Consider the following 22005-nt stretch of genomic DNA (forward strand, 5'->3'; position numbering starts at 1 on the left):
CATGCTGAGGTGGCTTTCCCTCTGCAGTTTTGGTGACTGATTTCATTGCACTATTTTTAAAATAGAAACAAAGCATTACGATCATTGGTGGTTTGCTGTAGGAGTGCAAAATGTCATTGAGGCACGGTAGAGGCAACACTAACCTGTTTACTGCACCCTTGATGGCAGCATCCGGCCTCTTTCGCAAAGAACAAAACCAAACCACTACATTGTCACCTGGGCACAATACAAGGAGCTGCCAATGGGCCCTGAACAGATAAAGAAACTTTATTAAGTCAATATGTTCAACATTACCGTACTTGACCAACATTATTTGCTCAACTTACTGATTTAAATAAGGTGCTATGTAAATTTGTTTTCCTGCTTCCTTCAACCACCTTCCAATGTAATTTTCACACTCTTGACGTCTATTGTTTGCATTGTGGATACACTGAGGTTCAAGGAACCCATACAATGCTCCATAACCAATGCTCGCACTCCAATCATGAATAAACCTATGTAAAACATTTTTTCATAAAAGTTCTTAATAGGTTATTTAAACTAGCTAAGTGAATTGTACAGTGTACAAATGTTTGAGCTAATATGGGTATACACTTACATAAGCCATAGCTGTAGAATGAAGATGTTTAAGCACTTGTCTCCTAATATTATCTCGCTCGCATCAGCGTGTGTGATGAAGAAGCCATCTTTGACATTATTGATCCCAAATTTAGCACCATCCCATAACACCTCAACAGGCCTTTGGTAAATGTCGAACAAGTTCTTCACCAACTCTCCCAATGGATCAATAACCTCAGGTGGCTTTTCCTCCTCAACAGTCTTCAATGGTGAGATGACATCCTTCTCTGCTTCCTACAGGGAGTACAAAACATTTAAAAAAGACATACGTAAGTAACCATTTTAAATTATAGGAATTAATGTTACTATCCATTAAACATGTTATTACCTAAGGTAACATGGGTTTGACCAAATGTCTTGGCCATGGAACAAAACTCCCTAAAGCTTCTTTGACAAACTTTATTTCCGATGTAGGGATTGGAACCTCCGCATCACCGAAAATAACTTCCACCACACTCACGCGAACAACATCATCAGCATAGGGCACGTTGTGGATGGTGCCAAAACTGTCGCACTGTTTGCCCACTGCCACTAATTTGTTGGAGTTCTCGACAGTTACATGCAACCCGACGCTGTCACCATTCAACTCAGAGGGTTTTTTAGCTAATGCATTTGTCTCTGCTGCTGCACAGCTTCCCTTCGTGCTTACCCTTGCTGCTAATACTTCTATATCATTTGGCTGAAGTGGGGCTGAATGTTGTGATACAATTTGGGACAACTCCAACTTGATAGCTTGTTGTATTTGTCCTTTAAATGTGTCCATAGTGCACTGTTTTTCCTCTTCTACCCTCCTCATCCACGCCTCGTCTCTTTTAATGTTTTCTTCTTCAGCATGTCTTCGCCATTCTTCTTTTAGGTTACCAATTATATCAGCCAACTGTTCTACAGTGATGTTTGATGAAGTCGTAGACCGACGCGATGCTGGACCAAAATACTGCGTAATTGTAACCCCTGTCCCAGCCCCACGTACTCGACCAGGATGCTCCGGTCTTCCAATAGCCATGTTCAAAATATTGTCACGTCCCGAAGGCACAATGCTGCCCTGCCTGCTTTGCTCTTCCAAAGAGTCCTGTTCATATAACACAAAACAAGATCAAGGCATAAAGGAAGTTGTCATTGAAGTATTTGATTTGTTTGTGAGTAACAATTATTATTTTAGTTGCTTACAATTTTGTCAGCTATTTCTTTGGCGGCTTGAGATGTCATCTGGCCATATTGTTTTGTGCGTGGGAGGTACAATGAAGGGTCCTCAATAAATGCTGCTTGTTCTTCTCGTATCTTCCTTTTTTCAGCCATTAATTTTTTTTCTAGCAGCTCATAGCCTCCCCTAGACAACAAGTTCGGAGAGTCATTGTACTTTTGAATCTCTTGTGCCTTTTTCCGTATCCCCTTGAAATTAAAAAACAAGCATTTGTCAACGATGATGCAAAACATGTATTCGAAGGAAATTCATGAACAGTTTGTAAGATACTCAAAACATTAAAACTGGAAAAAACCTGCCAGGTAGGGGTTTGCCTCATTTTTGCAAACTCGGCCCAATCTTTTGCATCAATGCCGTATTTAACCAAAGGATCATCTTTTGGTTGCCCGTCAGTGTTACCATACACATATTTTGTTGTCAACGCCGACTTAAATTGCCTCCAACGCGTTGCCACCGTTGACATCACCTTCTTTTTGGCATTATCACCCTCGGGGATGTCGAATTTTGCCTACAAAACATGTGTGTCAAAATAAAAAAGCATAAACATGAATGTGTGTAACAAATATTAAATGACCAGCATGAGGGACTTACCAATATGTCATCCCATATCATGTTCTTCAGTGTTTCAGGTACATCATTCCATCTAGGGTGAACAATTGGAATCTTGTCTCGTGCCACAACTCCAAGGTAACTATGAAACTGATCCTTGTGAGGTCCGGATCCTCTACCAGTCGCTGGATTCACACTGACTGTTGCCCTTGCTTGATCCAATGTTCTTGCTGTCAACCTTCTTAGCCGAGTGGCTTGTCTAGTTTTCCTAGACGTCCCCTCAGAAGGAATCTCAGGCTGTGTGGGAGATGGCGGGGGTGTCGTCATTCGAATGACCCTGCTGAAACAAAATACAGTCTTAACAAGTCAGCAAGTAACCATTACTGCACACAAATTATTAAAGGCACTCAATTTTTGCTTCAACAAGTCTTATGCATATGACAATCAATTTCTGCTTGAATCAATATGGAGGTTCTAATATCAACTTTTATTAATTAAGAACAAGATTAGGTCAACAATCTCTCATTCAAATTCTCAGTATATATATGCAAATCATCATTGAATAGTGTAGGTACATGGAACTCTCCTCCCTTTTCTTTAGTTGTGAACATCATAGTTTGCCATGTTCATTTATATGCATGTACATGACAAAGTTGTCACAGAAAATGAATTGTTTGAGAAGATGAAAGTGGAAGCTGAGAAGTGCTTAACCCAGACTGAAAGAATTGCCAATGAGAGGCTAGAATTTGAATCTGAAATCTATGCAAAGGTAACTTGTTAAGCTTTAGTTTGTGGTTGTTGGGTTCTGGCATAGCATGGCTCAGCCCTGTGTCAAGAAGGCACAATGGTCCTGGCAGACTTCTGAGGCTATTAATTGATTAAACTAATTAACATCTTGTCTCTATTTTAGTCATTCTTAACTGTATGTTCAAATTGACTGGTTTATATGGGTCTGCATGGGAGCATTTTCTGTTTTCTCGTAAAACTAATTGTTATAAATATTTCAAATAACTTGTTCTCTTTACTACTTTTAATAATTATAAATTCTTAAAAGGTAACATAATTGGATTAGCAATTGACTGTAGGGTGTTCCCTTTAATTTATTCTGGCCCAAGTTTAATTTCTTAAGATAACAAAAAGAGACCACCCCAAGTCCAAAATTCCAAACTTAATAAACAAATATAAACTGCCAACTGGCCATGTGCACATAGGGGTTGTATATTTAGTTGTCTAGTTGATCTGCTCCCCTCCCTTAACCCTCTAAACTCAGCACAAGTTCCTTGCCATCACATTAATATTCTTCTTGTCAGCCTCATTGCAAGTTCATTTTAACTTTAACCATCTTTCATTGTTCATGCTCAGAATTTTTCAGTTTTCTAAGTTTTTTTAGTGTGTGTGCTTTTAATAAAAGTATTCCCCAACCAATTCAGTTTTCATTTTAGGTCTAGGTCTCTTTAGGAAAAAAAATCTATGAATGACAACACAACTAGATTAATTAATAATAAAATGTATTACGAGGGAATTATAATACTAGTAATCATATGTAATATCAAAATTTTGGCTTGTGAAATTATAGAGGAGGGCACTCAAGTAAATCTACATTTTAGGTGGCTTCTTTCTGATCTCATTATCAACCCTCCATTGGCCAGAGTCAGACTCGAGCCAATAAGAAGTTCTCCTAAGCGAGACCACTATATCTAAAGAAAAGAGTGAAGATTAATGTGAGTGCAATTTTGAGTGGAAACCAAGATGGCCAATTTTTCAAGTCACTACGGAATGTTGGTGTCTCTCTTGCTTACGTGGATCCAAATCCAAGCCAAGGTGTTTTGCTACCAATACAAAGTTGGAGATCTAGATGCTTGGGGGATACCCTCCTCAGAAAATCCATAAGTCTACACAAAATGATCCAAATATCACAATCTCACAATTGGAGACTCCCTTTGTAAGTTTACACTACTTTCTATACATCATAGTGTTTTCAATTTCGTTTATGCAACTCTACACCAATAACCCTTCTAGAGTAACAAATTAAAAATGGTACAAATCTGATCTCATATGTTGATCATTGTATATGTTTACTACACAGTGTTTCTGTGGGGTGTTCCCTTTAATTTCTTCTCCCACTGTCTCTCTTCCCTCTTTTCTTATTTTTTTGTGGCAATGCCTAACTCACAGGCTGAGGGCCCTTTCTTTTTCTAAGATACTAAAAACGTTTAGTGCTAAAGCCTGCACTAAGCCCTTTCTTTTTCTATGTTCAATCCTCAACGGCAATGAGATTTCATAGTCATTTGTAGCATTTAGAACTGTAATTAAGATTCGCAGCTAATTTACACCTTACACGAAAGCTTGGCAGAATTTTGAGAAGCAAAGGGAATTTTAAATATTGGTTTGACAAAACACACTAGGCAACTACTTTTGGATATTTGATAAATCATAACAGAGAATAACTTAACATTTTATCATGATTAATTGATTATACACACATATGAAAGCATGACGAATTGAATGTTTTAATTAGGTTTTAACTTTATCAAAATCAATTCTAAAATAAGTTATAAGTAAAAGTAACAAATAGTTGTTTCTGAGTTTTTCAAATTTTTCCCATGATTTTAATTGAGGTCAAAATTGATTCTAAGAGATTTCCAAACACAATAGAAGACCCTAGAAGATGATAGTGCAGAATCACATTTAAATGGTTTAGTAATGGTTGTGACCCAAAAATTAGTGAATTTGAAAAGCACAACTCGGGGACAAGCACAACTCAAAAGGCTCATTCCCTGAAGGGGACCCTTTTCCTCTTATATGTAGTAGAAAAATAATAGTAGTAGTTGTTGTGCTTAAAATTTAAATTGGCTTTTCCGAAAGATCCATCAAATGGGTCCTTGACAAAAGCTGGATAGGCTTATGGTTAGTCCAAGTTCTTATAGACATAGACATGGTATGGTGAGAGTTTTTAGTATCCTGAAGAGGAAGACACAGACAAAACTGAGAGTTTTGATGAAGAAAATGATTTTGAAAGAAGTGATGAAGATCCTCAAAAGGATATTACTAGTTCTTCAAAGGAAGTTATGGCAAATAAGCCTTCTCATTCAAAAAGAACTAGACACAAATGACATATATTTGCAGCAATCAAGAGTTTTTTTCCATCTAAAAAAAAAATCTAACTATTTTCAGTGAGATTTTGGCTTTCAATCACGTTTTCATTTACAAAATTTGAATAGGGGAATTTTAAAATAATTTTACTTCAACTAACTTAGTATTGGTTATAAATGTTCTTAATTTTGTTCATATAAAAAAATACATCCATGTTCTTGGATTTGGTTAAGATATTTTATTTCATATTTGATATTTATGTTGTAATAATTTATTAGCATTGTTTGTCTATGCATTCAGTGGTTATGCAGCACTTATGATACACATAAACACAGGCACACACATTGTTTCATTCGGAGACTAAAATGAAACCTATTCTGAAATTGAAAAGCGTGTTTCTCAAAGAGGGTAGAATGCAAATATGGTCCTGAAGATACAATGCCTAATTGTGTACTATATTTGATTTCATATTTGGTATTCGCATTGATTCAACTCTACATGTGTTTCTAATCATATGAAGTATGACTAACAACATTTGGTTACCTTATTTGGCTAGCAGTGGAGCTGGATTTGGTTAGTGACTTCCCGTTGGTGGCTTGAATTTTCTGCTTGTAATACAATTTAAAAAAATGTTATAAAACTTGTATATGCTATATGGAAGTAGTGAAGAAAAATTACTTTGTGCTAGGTGCACATTGACAATATATTTATGCCAGATGAGTGTGAAAAGATTTAACATTACTAACAAATAACAATAACATGAAAGAAAAGGCCACTAACAGCCAAACACCAGAGCAGATCAGAGCAGATCATCATTTGAATCTCATTTTCATTGTCAATGTCAACAAGCCTAAGTGAATATAAAGGTGGACATGACAGCATCAAAGTTTTAATCAAAATTAGGAACTAATTCTGTGGCATTGGATAAACATGATAAGCATGATTTTTTTACCCGTGGAAATGTAAACTTTTATATTGAAAATGACTGCTGGGGCCCTAATTATGTGCACCTTTTTTAGATGAAGTCAAGGTAGTAATAAGATAGTCCATTTGATCTAATCTAAAGCCCTTTCTAATGGTTGTTGTTATGAACTCTTTATGTGGGATTCACCAAACCCTTACCCAACCCCCCATCCATCACTCACTTCCCTGATAATGTGGATCCAACGAGAGATATAAGATAGAAGAAAATGGGTAGTCCTAGCATGGGAGGCTCAAAGAGAAGGCTTTCAAGCAGACGGCTTGGAGGAGCCCTTAGGGAGCAAAGGGCAAGGCTTTATTGAGGTATTTAACAAACTATGAAATGAATCTTGATCATGTGGTAAGCAAACATTCTAACTCTGCAGCTATTGAACTTCATTCAAATGTTAAGATAAATAAAAGAAACAATGCTGCATCATAAGATTTATAATTAATAGCTATTAACTAGCATGGAAGTGTATGATTTGTTTTTGCTTATAGTGTTCATTCCCCTGTGATCAATATGACCGATATACTCAACGACACCTAACCCTGGACCTGAATTGATAGAGAAGTACAACTCTTACCTTGCAAACTATGGATATGCTCCTAGCAAAATTAAAGATACGCCTCGGGATTGTGAAGTAATGTCCAATAGTCAGTTGGCAGCTATGATGTCTATGTCTGGAATGCAAAAAAAGAGTAAAAGAAATAAATGACAACAATCAGGATACAATGGCAGCGTGCATAATATAAGTGTACAGGCAATTTAATCCAACAAATCAGCAACCATTAACAAAATATAATGAATATGAAATTAGAAAAAAGGACGCAATTAACCAAAAAAAGTTAATATTCTTTTCACACGTTTTTTTATATAACTAATTAATTTTTAATGATAAAAAAATAATATTCAAGTTCGAATACAATTAAAAATACATGACACAACCTTCTCAATTAAAAAAACAGGCAGGGCAACAGTATAAATAATAGAAGTTTGATGATTTATATGCAGAAGCAAGAAGTACACTTGTTTCAGCTCTAAAAAAAAAACACTCGTTTTGTATATTTGCTTTGCATGATCATGAATTCCTCCTCCATTTATATTCTTGTCCTTGTCCACCTTTGCTTATGTAGGTTACCTTGCAGAGATAATACAGTAGTACAATAATGTGGATCTTAATCTGTTCTCCAGCTCGACCTAATTAGATGGATTGATGGAAGGCACCAAAAAACAAAGGGTTGCCACGTATAAATGATTTAATGGAATTCACAGACTAAAGCTAGGAGGCCACATACTAATCCCAATCTGAATTATATATATATATATATATATATATATATATATATATATATATATAATATTTTGAAAACTAAAATAGAGATTGAACTCTTAAGGGTAAGTCTGTTTTTCCATTATTGCAAGCTGGCTCATTTCCCACTTTCTATGAAACTAAAATAGAGAAACACATCCCACTATTCCTATAGATTCAATCAGTATTTGTTTTCAAGACCCAACCTTTTCAACCTTAGGTTAGGAACTACCAATTAACAAACTTCCACACAATAAATTCCCCAGATATGGTTACCCCCTTGCAGTGGAGCTGGGGGAAAATAGCAGTGTAATTGACATTCTTTTTGATAGAGTATTACACAAGTTCGATTTGGGCAAGAAAAAATGTTCCAACACACAACAGGGATACCAGGTATCTGCATTACTAATATTGAGTTTGAAGTAACAGTCATCTAAAAAATGAAATATTGCTAATTAGACAGATCACAGAGGTGCCACAGCACAAAGAGGCCACATACATGTCTTTGCTGTTGAATGGATTTAGACTAATAAAATTCACTATGGTTTAACAGTCTCATATGAAATGGTTTTGTTGGTTCTAAGTGAAGGCTCCTGAATGGTTCTTTTATATAAACTATTTAACTAAACCATTTTCTCTTTAGGAGCTGATAGGAACTTTGGCCTTTGGCCTTTGGGATGACTCTCATGACTTGACTGAAGGAATGCATAAGAGCTTTAGATAATGACCAAGGACATCTTTATAGGATAGGAGATTGAATAGAAATGGCAAAAAAATTCATATCTACGGATACATGCGGGTAAAATCCATCATGGATTGCAAACGGGTAGTTAAATAGGTACTCATGAGTAATTTCAATGGATTTTTTTACCCAATTGTTAAATGAGTGGGAAGATATCATACTATCCATACTTGCATATATATCCGTTTAGTATCATACTATCCATACTTGCATATATATCCGTTTAGTGATGAAGCAGAGGATAGTGTCGTTAGCTATAAAAAATGTCAGCACCTTCCTAGGTTTTGGTGCCATTTCATGGTTGCTAGCTTGCCTTGTTTCACCTATTGCTGGATTCCTTTCACATCTTAATTGTCATCCAAGCAATTGTTTATCTTGCATCAGTTAGACAGGGTTGTAACTAGAATTGAGTGATTGACCAATGCAAATATGAACTAAGGTTTAATTAATTATTTAATTCCTATATTGGTATACTCATGTTAACTTTTCGCTTTAATCTCCATATCTAATAAAAACCTATACTGGTATACAATAGTGTTACATAGTTGGGATGTTCAGCGCTATTCTTGCTTCAGCTGGCCTTTGTTTTTTAAAAAAAAATCTATATCTAAAAAATTTATATTTTAATATCTAAACAGAAATATTTTTATCATTTAGTTCTTTTTGTCTCCATTTAGTAGCAGATTAACACAGTCAAAAACTAACAACAGAAACCAAAAACGAAAAATCAACACAAGTATAGACAAGGAAATCTTAAATTAATGATATTATTTGTATTAGCCGAATTATTAGTTTATTTTATTTATACAATAGTGTTACATAGTTTTACATTTCTACAGTACTACTCATTCCAATTATGAACAGAAAATTGTCATCATAAACACTAAATCGATTTTTCAGTGGTCTTGTGAACTAGCAAGTAAGGAAAATGAGATTTCTAGCCTCGGTGCTTTAAATTTGAATTTGTGTGTGTATTTCTTGTCATGAGTAATTATACTGTTGCATCAAAAGTTAATTAATTGGCTAATTTTTGTTTGGTCGGGTGTTCCAATTTAAATGGAATGCAGAATAGAGGGTGCTGAGAATAATGAATTGACTGAAGGAATGCATAAGAGCTTTAGATAATGACCAAGGACACATCTCATTCAGAGGCAGTATGAATGAAAATGCAGGGTAAATAGCTTATGAAAAGGGAACAATTCAAAGAAGGATGTTTTATCTTCTAATTTTAACCTTAAAGAAACGACTATTATTCGCGCAGCTGATACATGGCCTGAAGAAAATGAAAGAGATGAATTTAGTCCTGCTTTAGATTACTGTGAACTGGTGAAACCATCAAGGAAGAAAAATGGAAAGATACAGCCATATGGTGCAACAGATGGCAATTTAAGAAACCCAATGGCAACATAAAATGGAAGGACATCCCAAAAGTTGAACCTAAAACAGTACATTCAGATGACAATTTTTATGCCCTCTTATAGGTAAGAGTACTCTGAAAGTGACTTTTCATACATACAAAAACTACAGTAAAACTATGTATCATAATTTTAGGAAGAAAGCCTTGTAAATGCTCATCGGTAGTAACTGTTCATCATGACTGGTAATATGCCTTTAAATGCGATTTAGGATTTTTTTTTTCCCTATATAGTTTGCCTAAACAGAAAATGGATTTTTGTATTTATTAAGTGGCCTTTGGCCTTTGGTAATTTGTAACACCACCAGTGGTTAATTTTAAATATAAAGGTATTTTTATGAAAATAAATATAAAAACTTAGAAGGGAGTGGAAAGATAATAACAGAGTTGCAAGTAGATAGAATCTCCAAACTTGATAAACACGTCTATAAGCTGGTGACATGAAGTTATTTTGCAAATAGCTTTTATATTTTACTTAAACTACTCAAACAAATTATCAACAGACCAAATAACTGTTAAATTCACAGAATGCAAACACAAAAGCATGGTCATCAGTGATAAGAAAATACTATTCCTAAGGAGATGCAGACACAACTAAGGTATGTTAAGCATGCATACTTACAATGAGTGCTGTTTCCTGGTGATGATCCCTCACTTGCTGTAATGCTCCTGTTCCAGAAAAACCCATAAATTAGGAAATTTTAGAGTACAACACATGACATTAAAAACGAAATTTTAAAAACAAACATAATGTTGGCAGGACAACTATGAACAGAAAAACAAGGAAAGCAGCTATTGACACAAAAATTTTGATTGCCATTATTGGTAACTGATCACACTATTCTACTGTCAGTAAATTAGGTAGTTATGCATGTTGACATTACCACATAAATTATAGGCAATTAGGTGTCGTTATTTTCCCATAGCCCTTCGTGATGGTCATGTCTCGTTGCATGTTCAACATCATCTTCGTCGATGGCCTCCATCACAGGTATTTGGTCATTGATAGGTGGCATATCAGTCACATCAAATGCTGCATAATGAGTATAGTCGGTCATATCAAATTTTTTGCCTTGTATAACCACGAACCAAGTAGGGTCAGACGGATCTTCAACATAAAAAACTTGTCTGGCCTGCACTGCCATTATAAATGGGTCATCATTGTAACCACCTTTTTTGAGGTCAACTAAAGTAAAGCCCATTTTGTCTTTGCGTACTCTTGTATTCGCATGAACCCATTGATAACTGAACACAGGAACTCTAAATTGACCGTAATCCAGCTCCCATATATTTTCAATGACTCCATAGTACGCCATTGACGCGTCTATGGGATTGTTATCAGAAACACTACTAAAGTGAGCTGCCTCACCCTAAACACTAACCCCGCTGTTCTGCATGGTACTTCTTGCATCTTGTGACTTTGTGTAGAAAGAATAGCCGTTGATATCATATCCCTGCCAGGTGGGAACATTCAGATTTGGGCCAAGGGCTAACAGTCGGAGGGTTTCAGAAGCTGTGGCATCGACAAAAATACACTGCCTGAACCAGTTGACAAAAGTTCTATTATGTTCCTGCAACAACCTCATCTTGTTCATTCTTGGATTTTTAGATGACAAATGGTTTTTGTGAGAATGTATGTACGGCATCACCTCTGCTGTGTTGTTTAACACATATAGATGAGCTTGGGACAGCCTTTGCAAATTCATGGTGACAACATCAAATCCTCGAGTTCCCCTACCTTGAGTCGTGGGTTGATGCCGATTTTGAGGAACCCCGACTGGTTGTGCGTTACTTATATAATTTGATGAAAACTCTATTGCTTCTTCAGCAACATATCTTTCTACTATGCTTGCTTATGGACGATATTGGTTCTTTGTGTATCCTTTCAGCACCTTCATGAACCTTTCAACCGGATACATCCATCGTAAATAAACCGGGCCACACAACCTAACCTCGCGAACCAGATGAACAATTAAATGGATCATTATGTCAAAGAATGAGGGGGGAAAATACATCTCCAATTGACAAACAATAATGGCAGCTTCATTCTCCAAAATATCCAACTGCGATGGGTCAATAACCTTGCTGCAGATAGCATTAAAGAAAAAACACAAGCGAGTGATGGCATTACGAACTTTTTCAGGCAAGATTCCACGAATGGCCACTGGTAAAAGTTGTTGCATTAGTACGTGGCAATCATGGGATTTCAGCCCAATCAATTTCAATTCCTTAATTGACACAAGCCTCTTCATATTTGAAGAGTATCCTTGAGGAACTTTGACATTGACTAGACAATGACAAAAACTTTTTTTCTCAGCTGTGGACATTGTGTAACATGCTGGGGGCAAATATGTCCTAGCACCTCGTAAAACTGGATGTAGTTGCTCCCGTATACCCAACTCAACCAAATCCTGACAAGATTTTACGCCATCCTTTGTCTTCCCCTTAATTTTGAGGAGAGTGCCAATCAAACTATCAGACACATTTTTCTCTATATGCATAATGTCCAAACAATGCCGAACATCCAGATTGCACCAATATGGGAGATCGAAGAATATTGACATTTTTTTCCAAATGTTCTTCGAAGACATGTCCTTTTTTTGTGTCTTACCAAAGGTTGTTTCTATGTCTCTGACCCTTTGGTAAACATCAAGTCCAGATAATGGTTCAGGCGCTATTTCAACCTCATTATCTCCATTAAACGCCTTCTTCAAACGCCGATATGGGTGATTTCGGATTAAAAATCTTCTGTGCCTTGTATAGACTGTTTTCTTCCCATGGGTTAGTTGGATGTAACAAGTGTTTTTTTTCATAAATAGGACATGCGTGGTGTCCTTTCACACTGTATCTGCTCAAATTACCATAAGTGGGAAAATCGTTAATCGTACACAAGAGCATTGCACGCAAGTTGAATGACAGTTTTGCATTTGCATCATACACTTCAACTCCATCAACCCACAATTTGGTCAAGTCTTCTATCAAAGGAGCCAAGTACACGTCAATATCATTTCCGGGTTGTTTTGGACCAGCTATCATCATAGAGAGCAACATATATTTGCACTTCATGGACAACCATGGAGGAAGGTTGTAAATCATTAATAATACCAGCCACGAACTATGATTGGTGGTCAAGTTACCAAAGGGATTCATTCCATCTGAGGCAAGCGCAAGCCTTAGGTTTCTAGGCTCCTGTGCAAAAGTTGGATACAAGGAGTCAAATGTCTTCCATTGTGTACAATCAGCGGAGTGTCTAATCATACCATCCATTCTTCTTTCATCTACATGCCACCTTAAGTATTTAGAATCCTGTACACTCGCAAACAACCGCTTCAACCTAGGTATTATTGGCAAATACCAACAAACCTTTGCTGGACGACTAGTAGCGGTGGCTGAACCTTTAGTACCTTCCCCATCGTTGCCCTTGTACCGTGAAAGTCCGCAAGTGGGGCAGAATCGCATATCCACAAACTCATTTCTGTAGAGAAGGCAATCATTCGGACATGCATGGATTCTTTGGTACTCCAAGCCTACGGGACATAATATCTTTTTCGCCTCGTAGTGACTCTTCGGTAAGGTGTTATCTTCAGGAAACATATTTTTCAATAACAAAACCAACTCAGTGAAGCTTTTGTCACTCCACCCGAATCTGGCCTTTAGGTTAACCAAAGCTAGCACAGCTGATAACCTACTAAAGCTTTTGCATCCAACATACAACGGTGTCTGCGCATCTTTTTGAAGAGCATCGTAAATATCTGCATGACATTCCCGAAAGCCCTCTTGCCCAAGATCACGTATCATGTCTTCCATGAGATCTCCGGTTTGTAGCTTAATCGAATGAGGTGGACATGTTGCTGTATGACCAACCAAATCACCATGCCATATCCACTTTGTGTACGTGGGGCTAAAGCCATCACATATCAGATGCGATCTAATGTCATCCAACGAATGACGCCTGCCGTTGACACATTTTACACAAGGGCAAAAAAAGTTGGCATCTGTGGTTGCTGAATGTATTTGGGCAAATGACAAAAACTCTTCAACCCCGTGTTGATACGCTTCGCTTATGCGAGGTGCTGTAATCCAAGTTCGGTCCATGGTCAGTGTTGTGTAATACAAAGCACGATGATGGGAGGCAGAACAACAACATGTTATTAAGAGATAAGAAGCTGCAATTCCTTATTTGCAATCACAGCTTTCCTAAGCCAAATGAACAAACAAACAAGGAAATTTAACAAATGGAGAAAAGGTTTAAGAATAAGAATGTGCAAGCAGATTTTGGACTTAAAGGAAAAGAACATGGTAGGGAAGAATGAACATATAATACGGGAATGAGGTCCATAGCATCAACTTGAAATCAAATGAAAAGAAGAGAGGGACGGGGGAAATTTAAGCCAAAAAGGAGAAAGAGAGGAAATGGATCTACCATATTTAGATTTCATAATGGATTGGAATCAGAATATTTTTTTTATTATCATAACAACAACAACAAAAACAACAAAAGCCTTATCTCACTAGGTAAAGTCAGCTACATGAACTACAAAACATCTTTAATCTTGATTAAAGACCAAATGTTTAGAGATATTATTTACTATCAGATCTCTCCTAAAAACTTCTCTCAATTTCCTTGTTGGTATCCCTCCCCCTTATTTTTGACAGGACTAAAAACCATGCCATCCACTCTCCTTACCTGTACCTATAGTGACCTTCTTTGCAAGTGTTGAAAATCATCTTAACCAATTTTCTGTCTTCTTTCCTCAATCGGTACTACACCAATTTCTCTTCGTATGTAATCACTTCTAATCCTGTTTTTTCACTCGAGATAGCAACAGGTCAAGAGAGGGTGGTATTGGAATTGGAATGATAAACAATTTTGGTGTAGTACCAATTGGAAGCACAGGATAGCAACAGGTCCAAGAGAGTTACCGGGAGATCAGCCCAATATCGGGATTATGTCTGAAGGGCACAATGAAGTCTTGCTGACGAGACAACTATGTTATTTTCCATTTTGAGTTTGTTACGGACAGCTGGCGAATTAGTTCAATTTCAGCACATGTTATAATTTTCCTTGTTATAAATATGATTCAGGAAATAAAAATCAGCAACAAGGCAATTACCAGTAGCTTGTAGTACTTAGTAGTGGTTGCTTCCAGCAAGAGAAGGGTGCATTGCTGGATTACTACTACGCTACTTATGCCAATGACTCATGGCTGCGTGTGAATGAGCCAAAGAGCAATTGTTGTGACTGGCAACGGGTCTTGATGTTGGGGATCTATATTTATATAGTGAGAATTTACTAGTCTTGATTTGTCGTCTAATTATTTTGATGGCTTCATTCGGAGTGAAGGTACAATCTGAACTACTTTCATGTAGTATTTGTTTATTTTTCCTTTCCACGCATCTAAGTTTGTTTGTTGGTTTAAATACATCAGGTTTTTATGTTTTTTATACTTGTAAAGAGAGCTAAAATAATCTTTCTAAAACAATATTTTGTTTTTAACTTTGGGACATTATTTTAAACCTTTTTTTTACTGATATCTGAGACATGAAACTTATCACATCAGATTCACATAATTGAAAATCAAATGAATGTTTTTTTTAATAGCAAAGAAAAAAGTTATTAAAATCACAGCATGTGCCTAAACTGAAACAGAATACAAAAAATTCACAAAGCTACAATCAAACTGATACCTGCATAATACAGAAAAGCAAAAGCTTCGGACCTAAAAATTGAATTACAACTCCAGCCTAACCATGGTGAAGCAATTCCTACCATTACTAACCGTACTTGCATAAAACAAAAATGACCAACGAATTGACAGTAGACAAAGGCTCATCAGACCAACTCATAAGTGAATTCTTATCTTAAATACTAGCTATATATAACTTTCTTTTAAACTCTGAATCTAGGTATATTGGGCTGATCTCCCGGTCAATCAGTACTACACCAAGAGAGGGTGGTATTAGAATTGGAATCATAAACAATTTTTCACTCATAAAACCTGTCAACTAAAGTAATTAGCCCCATAATCAGCAAGCAAGGAAGTTCACAGTGCTAAACCTCGGATTTTAAAAGAAATACTAACTCAGTCAATTTTGTTTAGATTTCTTGTCATTTCTTATATTGGAGTAAAATTATGTAAGACTTTCTTATGACTGATATGACAATAAGAGATCAAAAAAAATATTAAGAAATTCATATAAAAAACTAGCACTACATATGCTGTTAAATGCTTCTTTTACTGCATTCTTTGTTAGGCTCTTAAATGCTTCTTTTATTGCATTCTTGGTTAGGTTTCAATCAATCAAATTGACTAGTGTGCTTGCTAAGTTTTGGCCCCATTTATACCCTCTGTTGTACCCTTCTGTTTCTCTTGCTAACTTCAACAAAATGATGGTTTAGAGTTAAACTCAAGTTCTTAAATAATTAATAGGAATGAAGACCATTTTAGTAACACTGTATTTATCTGGATCTTTTTCTTCAACATTATCTATATGATTGGTTCAAATTTATTATTATTAAAAATCTTGAATTTTGATGGATCACACAGGCCATTTAATAACTCTTTTTCTATATATATTTAGAAGTAGTACTCATCACGTAATAAATTTTAAACCTTTTCAATCAATCATAAAAAATACTGTTAAAAAAACAGTGCCACTAGTATTGTTCATTGAGTGAAAAGCCGACCAAGCAAGTCACACACATGTATAAAAAAACACATGGTATAATAAATAAAAATAGGTCCTGTGATGTATTGAGAAAAGCAAAATAAATTAAGATAGATTCTTACTTTTAAGGGTAGGAAGAAAAAAATTGAATATACTAGTATAGACAGCTTCTTAGTTGTTATTTTATTAAGTTTTCATAGTTTAATTAGAGATCATAAAAGAGAATATATAAATTTTAATTCATTTATACAACCTTATAATTGATTAGAGATGTTCCTAAATTAGATTCTTTTTAAAATAGATATATAAATTCATTATATATATAATTAATATCATCAAAATGCATGAAACATGAATCTAAGATAATTCATCATAATAAATTAATATAAGTTTAAACAAAATTCATCAAAATATGTATTCAAGTTGAAACAAAATTCTTTTTATTTAGATCGACAATTCAACCCTACCAAGTCAGTCTTATAATTTCATAAGTTCCATATAAAATAAATCGGAACCATAGATCATAGACAGATACTGATCTAGAGCTACCTAATCATTTTTTAGCATGATGTGATAAGATACTAACTAACATTTACTATAATGAATAATGGATTGCCTATAAGGGCTAGCAGTTGAAATCAAGTCTAAGGTTTTTTTAGCAAAGTGTTTTGTTCCATTTCAGTTCAGTAATATTTTCTTTAGTTTGCACTCTCTTAATAATAATCACAAGGAGTATTTCAAGCCTCAGTATTTATACAAAGTATTTTTGTGTCTTACTATCTTCATTTCAATCATGTTCCATTAGTAAGAGCATTTATGTAAACAACAAGCCAAAAGTTAGGGATATATATTCTGTATTTTTATTAACAACATTTATACAAACAACAAATGAAAAATCTCTAAGTTAGAGATAAATTCTATTTTCATTATATAATTACACGAAAAACACAAGAAAAAAATTGAGGTATAGGTAAAATTTTGAAAGGTAAATGGTTTGCATCATGAAGACTATCGGATGAAAGTAACCAAAAGAACAAACAAGAAGTGAATCAAGTATGAAGGAGTGTTCATGGTTGGATATGTTGGGTAAACGATTACTCAGAGGTTGCTTGTTGGGTGTCCACCGGGGAGAGACAAGCAGCAAGAATAAGAGGCTTATACCTCAGAGCAATTTTAAGGCAAGATATCAGCTTCTTTGACAAGGAAACCAATACTGGTGAGGTTGTTGGAAGGATGTCAGGTGACACACTTCTTATTCAAGAAGCCCTGGGAGAGAAGGTATTAATGAAAAGCTACAAGTACCAAATCATCACTATTTCCTCTATAATAAAATTAAAATAAAAATAAAAATTAACTTTTTCTTTATCCTTTGTGTGATAATACCAGGTAGGAAAATTCATACAGTGTGTGGCATGTTTTTTAGGAGGTTTAGTCATAGCATTCATCAAGGGTTGGCTTCTAACCCTTGTCCTTCTATCTTGCATTCCACCTCTTGTCATCTCTGGTTCCATGATGAGCTTTGCTTTTGAAAAGTTGGCATCCCGTGGACAAGCAGCTTATTCTGAAGCAGCAACTGTAGTAGAGCGCACAATTGGTTCAATTCGACAAGTATGCCAATCTTCATAATGGAACTTGTCAATCTTGTTCTTTTACATGTTTGTAGACAGTAGAATATAAAACATACACATTCCTCCAATGCAGGTTGCATCATTTACAGCCGAGAGTCAAGCTATAGCTCAATAAAATCAATCCTTAACCAAAGCTTACAGGACTGCAGTGCAAGATGGAGTGGCTGCTGGTTTAGGCCTGGGGTCAATCCTTAACCAAAGCTTATAGGCCTTGTCAGCCAGGAACCAATACTCTTCAGTTGCAGCATCAAAGAAAACATTGCCTATGGTAAGGATGGGGCAACAAATGAAGAAATCAGAGCTGCCACTGAACTTGCTAATGCAGCTAAATTCATTGATAGATTTCCACATGTGAGTTCGCACTTTCATATTTTGAAATTTGCATTGTTCTGCCTTTGCAACAATATTAATTTCAAAATTCACAATACAAATACTACTTTATATTGTTATTACCTCATTAGTTTAGTAAAATTATGATTTTAGGGAGTTGACACAATTGTTGGCGAGCATGCTACCCAGCTCTCTGGGGGTCAAAAGCAAAGAATTGCCATAGCAATGGCAATTTTGAAAGATCCAAGAATTCTACAGGTGAACCTTTAGAGGGTACAGTATTAATATGTAACCCCCATAGTTAGTTGAATAATTAGAGAGTTAGTTAGGGACTGAGTTGAAAAGGGGTTCAGAGGGAGATTCAACTCTTTCCATCAGTACTTATAACATTTCATACAAGCTACTGCAACTACCAAAATCTTTCATCTTAACGGCAATTATAAAATAAATCAATTTACTTATGTAATTCATCAAATAAAACTTTTACAAACAACATACTTATATATAATTTATTCTCCAGTTTATTCAATTATAGACACAACTAAACATGAAGACAGTAAATCTGAAGCTCAAATTAAACATCATGGGTTTCATCAAGTTCAGTGTACTAACTTAGACCAAACGCTGCTCAACGAAACTGATAATGTGGCACAGGATGACACACCACTGATGAAGGATGGCAGCAGGCTGTTCCCGAAGGTCGTTCACTCACTGCCCGCAAGTCAGCTTCATCAACGAGCCCCACATAAACCCCACTGAAACGCAAAAAAAAAAAAAATTACAACCTATAGCTGCAGATTACATAAGAAGCTAGACAAAAATCGTACTTTCTCTCACAAAACACACAATGTATCTTACCTTATGGAACCACCTTATCTTCCTTAAATAGTACAATGTAGACCACGATGAAGACAACCAAGGGCCTGAGACGACAACGAAGCAGAATCATAACATGAATGAAGGAATATAACACATGCAAATGAAGGGATACACAAAGAAGAGCTAAATGCACCCTTACCTTTGTCGGCGGCGGCTTCAAACGGAACAAGACGCAACGGACACGAGATGGTGGTTGTCGGAGACGATGGTCTTTGTCGGAGAAGATGCTCTGTGTAGCTAGGGCGCCAAAGCAATAGTAAGTAGTCGAAAAAATGGAGAAAAGTGATACGGCACACCAACGTAAGAGATAGTAAGAAGCACGTGCCGTAAACGTGATAGAATTTAGGATACAACGACGGGTCCTACCAAAGACCGTCTTTGAATGACAACAACAACAACAACAACCAGGGGGCCGCCACGTGTCTATACTAAACATACAACGACGGCTCTTCGGGTAAATCTTTCTTTGTATGTTAACACATTAAATCACGTGCAATCCACGTGTACCACAAACAATACGAAGACGGGTGTTGCGGCAGGACCGTCTTTGTATCTAAATGACGAAGTTGATGACGTGTTTATACTGTAACCATACAAAGACGGGTGTTAGCCAAAAACCGTCTTTGTATTTTAACGCCTCCAATCACGTGGCCTACACGTGAAACCACCAACAATCCAAAGACAGGTATTTGGATAAAATCGTCTTTGGATTTTAAATCCTCAAATCACGTGGCTGCCACATGAAAGTACTTTAAAAACAACGACGGTCTCACCAGAGAACCATCTTTGTATACTCGTCAGCCCACTCAGGTGCTTGCCACGTGCTACCATTTACGATACAAAGACGGTTCTTTCCAAAAAACCGTCTTTGTAACTTACCCACCTAAATACGAATCGCCACAACAACTGGATGTCTACGACGGGTAGCGGCAAACGTCGTCGTTCTGAAGCCCTTAATTACAGATATGCCACCGGTTCACCTTCTACGACGGTTCTTCGAAATCGTCGTTGAATTGCTGACGTAGAAAGCTGCTTTTGTAGTAGTGTACCTCTATAAGAATTTATATGTTCCTTTTGTTATTTTTATGCATAACCTAAATGGCGTGGTGTGACCAGAGACGCACAAACTCTGGCATGACAAAGGAGGTGGATGACACGAGGGATAAAAAGATCCGACGAGAAATTAATTAAGGGAGTGGCCTGATAATTACTTAATTTCTATAACTTGAATGGTTTTCTTTAACTTGAAAATATTATCCATTGTTTGATAGGTTGCTACGATAGGGTGGCTGAGAGTTGAGAGATTTTGGCGAGCAAATTATGTTTTAGGGTGGCTGAGATTGGGCAACAAGGAGTGGGAATGAGAAGTAGAGAAAGGGGAGCAAAGTGAGAGAGTAGGGAATAAGTTAACAACTTGCTCGATAAGATAAACTGTCAATACTTGACAATTTTAAATTAAGATAAGTTAACAATAGCAAGAAGAAGAATGGGAGCAATTTTAATTACCAGCTTTTAAATAAGATAAGTTAACAACTTTTAAATAACAAGAAGAGTAGGGAATGAATTTGCTCAATATATAGTTATAGACAAAAAACTAAGGGCGAATAAAACATAGAACCAAGGCTAAAACATAAAAGTGAGAGAGGAACTCACGAAAACTTGAAGAATCCAAAAGCAGCAGCAAGCAACAAAAGAAGAAGCTGATGGAAAGAAAACACTTCATCTCACCAAAGCAGTTGAAGGCCAACAATACGATATAATTGAAATTAAACATCTCTCTTTGGGTGTTGAGCTTTCTGCGCTTTGTGTCTAACTTCATTTTTAAAGTAGGAGTTTGATCTGGAAATACCATCACTTCATTCAACTGTGACCCTCTCTGTGTCTAATTGCTTATTTCATGTACACAAGTGTCGTGTATGCGAGCATCGATCTTGTAATGTTTAATTGTTTATATATGTGTGAGAGATAACAACTTAATACGTAAGTATTTTCCAATTAAGTACCATAGCTCCTCACAATGATATAATTCTAGAATTCGACTAATAATGGTTTTCCAAATTTGGCCATCTCTGTTAAGACTTTTCGTAGACCATAATTATTTAGTTCTCTCATTATGAATACAAATAGGATCATATTGCATAAATTATTTAGCCATCTCTGTAAGACAGCTCTTCATTCAAGTCTCTCAATAGAGAAAGAAACACGATCCCTCAACCACCAATACAATACAAGTTTTTTTTTCTTTCAATATGTATTGCCGATTTACACAAGCCACATGTTGACGAATGGAAAAGGACAGGGACATCAAGTTGTAGATGTTTTCTTCTTCTCTTAATTCGCAGTTGACTTTTCATCGCGACGACTCTCTTAATTATTGATAGTGGTTTAGACTATGGATCAAAGAAGCACCTCCCAAACCAAGCTGTGCAAAACTAATTGGTTTATTAATTCGTCATTCACCATGCATATGTTCAAATATTATTATTTATTGCATTGTTTCTTCTACTCATGTCCAAATAAGATGCAGAAAAGTATCTATCATATTCATATAACCCAAAAAATTAATGTACTGATGTAAGATTATGTAAGATTATGTAAGATTTCGTTCA

General features: G+C 36.0%; 2 protein-coding genes and 1 long non-coding RNA gene across 8 annotated transcripts; 1 reads left to right on the forward strand and 2 right to left on the reverse strand.

Annotated features, from left to right (window-relative positions):
- Positions 1 to 352: 352 nt before the first annotated feature.
- Positions 353 to 21615, reverse strand: LOC102665447 (uncharacterized). Of its 6 annotated transcripts, none has more exons than XM_026128933.2 (13): positions 21050 to 21615; positions 19536 to 19633; positions 19376 to 19440; positions 19130 to 19272; positions 10513 to 10559; positions 7009 to 7105; positions 6005 to 6066; positions 2411 to 2705; positions 2115 to 2327; positions 1786 to 2007; positions 947 to 1687; positions 599 to 852; positions 353 to 494 (listed from the first exon to the last, which is right to left on the reverse strand). In XM_026128933.2, the coding sequence occupies exons 8-11, from the start codon at positions 2693 to 2695 to the stop codon at positions 947 to 949; spliced, it is 1461 nt and encodes a 486-aa protein (XP_025984718.1). In that variant the 5' UTR covers positions 2696 to 2705; positions 6005 to 6066; positions 7009 to 7105; positions 10513 to 10559; positions 19130 to 19272; positions 19376 to 19440; positions 19536 to 19633; positions 21050 to 21615; the 3' UTR covers positions 353 to 494; positions 599 to 852. The 6 variants fall into 6 exon arrangements, with proteins under 6 accessions (XP_025984718.1, XP_040872527.1, XP_025984719.1 ...); XM_041016593.1 differs by having other exon boundaries at positions 19536 to 19625; positions 21050 to 21601; XM_026128934.2 differs by having other exon boundaries at positions 2411 to 2708; positions 19536 to 19625; positions 21050 to 21601.
- Positions 2731 to 6176, forward strand: LOC113001944 (uncharacterized). The gene is made up of 2 exons (XR_003267382.2): positions 2731 to 4310; positions 6021 to 6176. It is a non-coding gene; the product is annotated as an uncharacterized lncRNA (long non-coding RNA).
- LOC121174988 (uncharacterized) lies at positions 12588 to 13985 on the reverse strand. Its single transcript, XM_041016133.1, has 2 exons — positions 13580 to 13985; positions 12588 to 13471 (listed from the first exon to the last, which is right to left on the reverse strand). The coding sequence occupies exons 1-2, from the start codon at positions 13983 to 13985 to the stop codon at positions 12588 to 12590; spliced, it is 1290 nt and encodes a 429-aa protein (XP_040872067.1).
- Positions 21616 to 22005: the final 390 nt, after the last annotated feature.

The sequence above is a fragment of the Glycine max genome, chromosome 6 (assembly GCF_000004515.6).
Source record: "Glycine max cultivar Williams 82 chromosome 6, Glycine_max_v4.0, whole genome shotgun sequence".
Lineage (NCBI taxonomy): Eukaryota > Viridiplantae > Streptophyta > Magnoliopsida > Fabales > Fabaceae > Glycine > Glycine max.

What these genes read in the sequence shown, in the direction of transcription:
- LOC102665447 (XM_026128933.2), bottom strand. Translation starts at nt 2,695, where the DNA reads ATGACGACACCCCCGCCATCTCCCACACAGCCTGAGATTCCTTCTGAG. An exon ending in TGATATGGGATGACATATTG is followed by an intron (nt 2,328 to 2,410) that starts GTAAGTCCCTCA and finishes CATGTTTTGTAG; the next exon opens with GCAAAATTCGACATCCCCGA. An exon ending in GGCAAACCCCTACCTGGCAG is followed by an intron (nt 2,008 to 2,114) that starts GTTTTTTCCAGT and finishes TTTAATTTCAAG; the next exon opens with GGGATACGGAAAAAGGCACA.
- LOC121174988 (XM_041016133.1), bottom strand. Translation starts at nt 13,985, where the DNA reads ATGGACCGAACTTGGATTACAGCACCTCGCATAAGCGAAGCGTATCAA. An exon ending in TGTTGGATGCAAAAGCTTTA is followed by an intron (nt 13,472 to 13,579) that starts GTAGGTTATCAG and finishes TGTTTCCTGAAG; the next exon opens with ATAACACCTTACCGAAGAGT.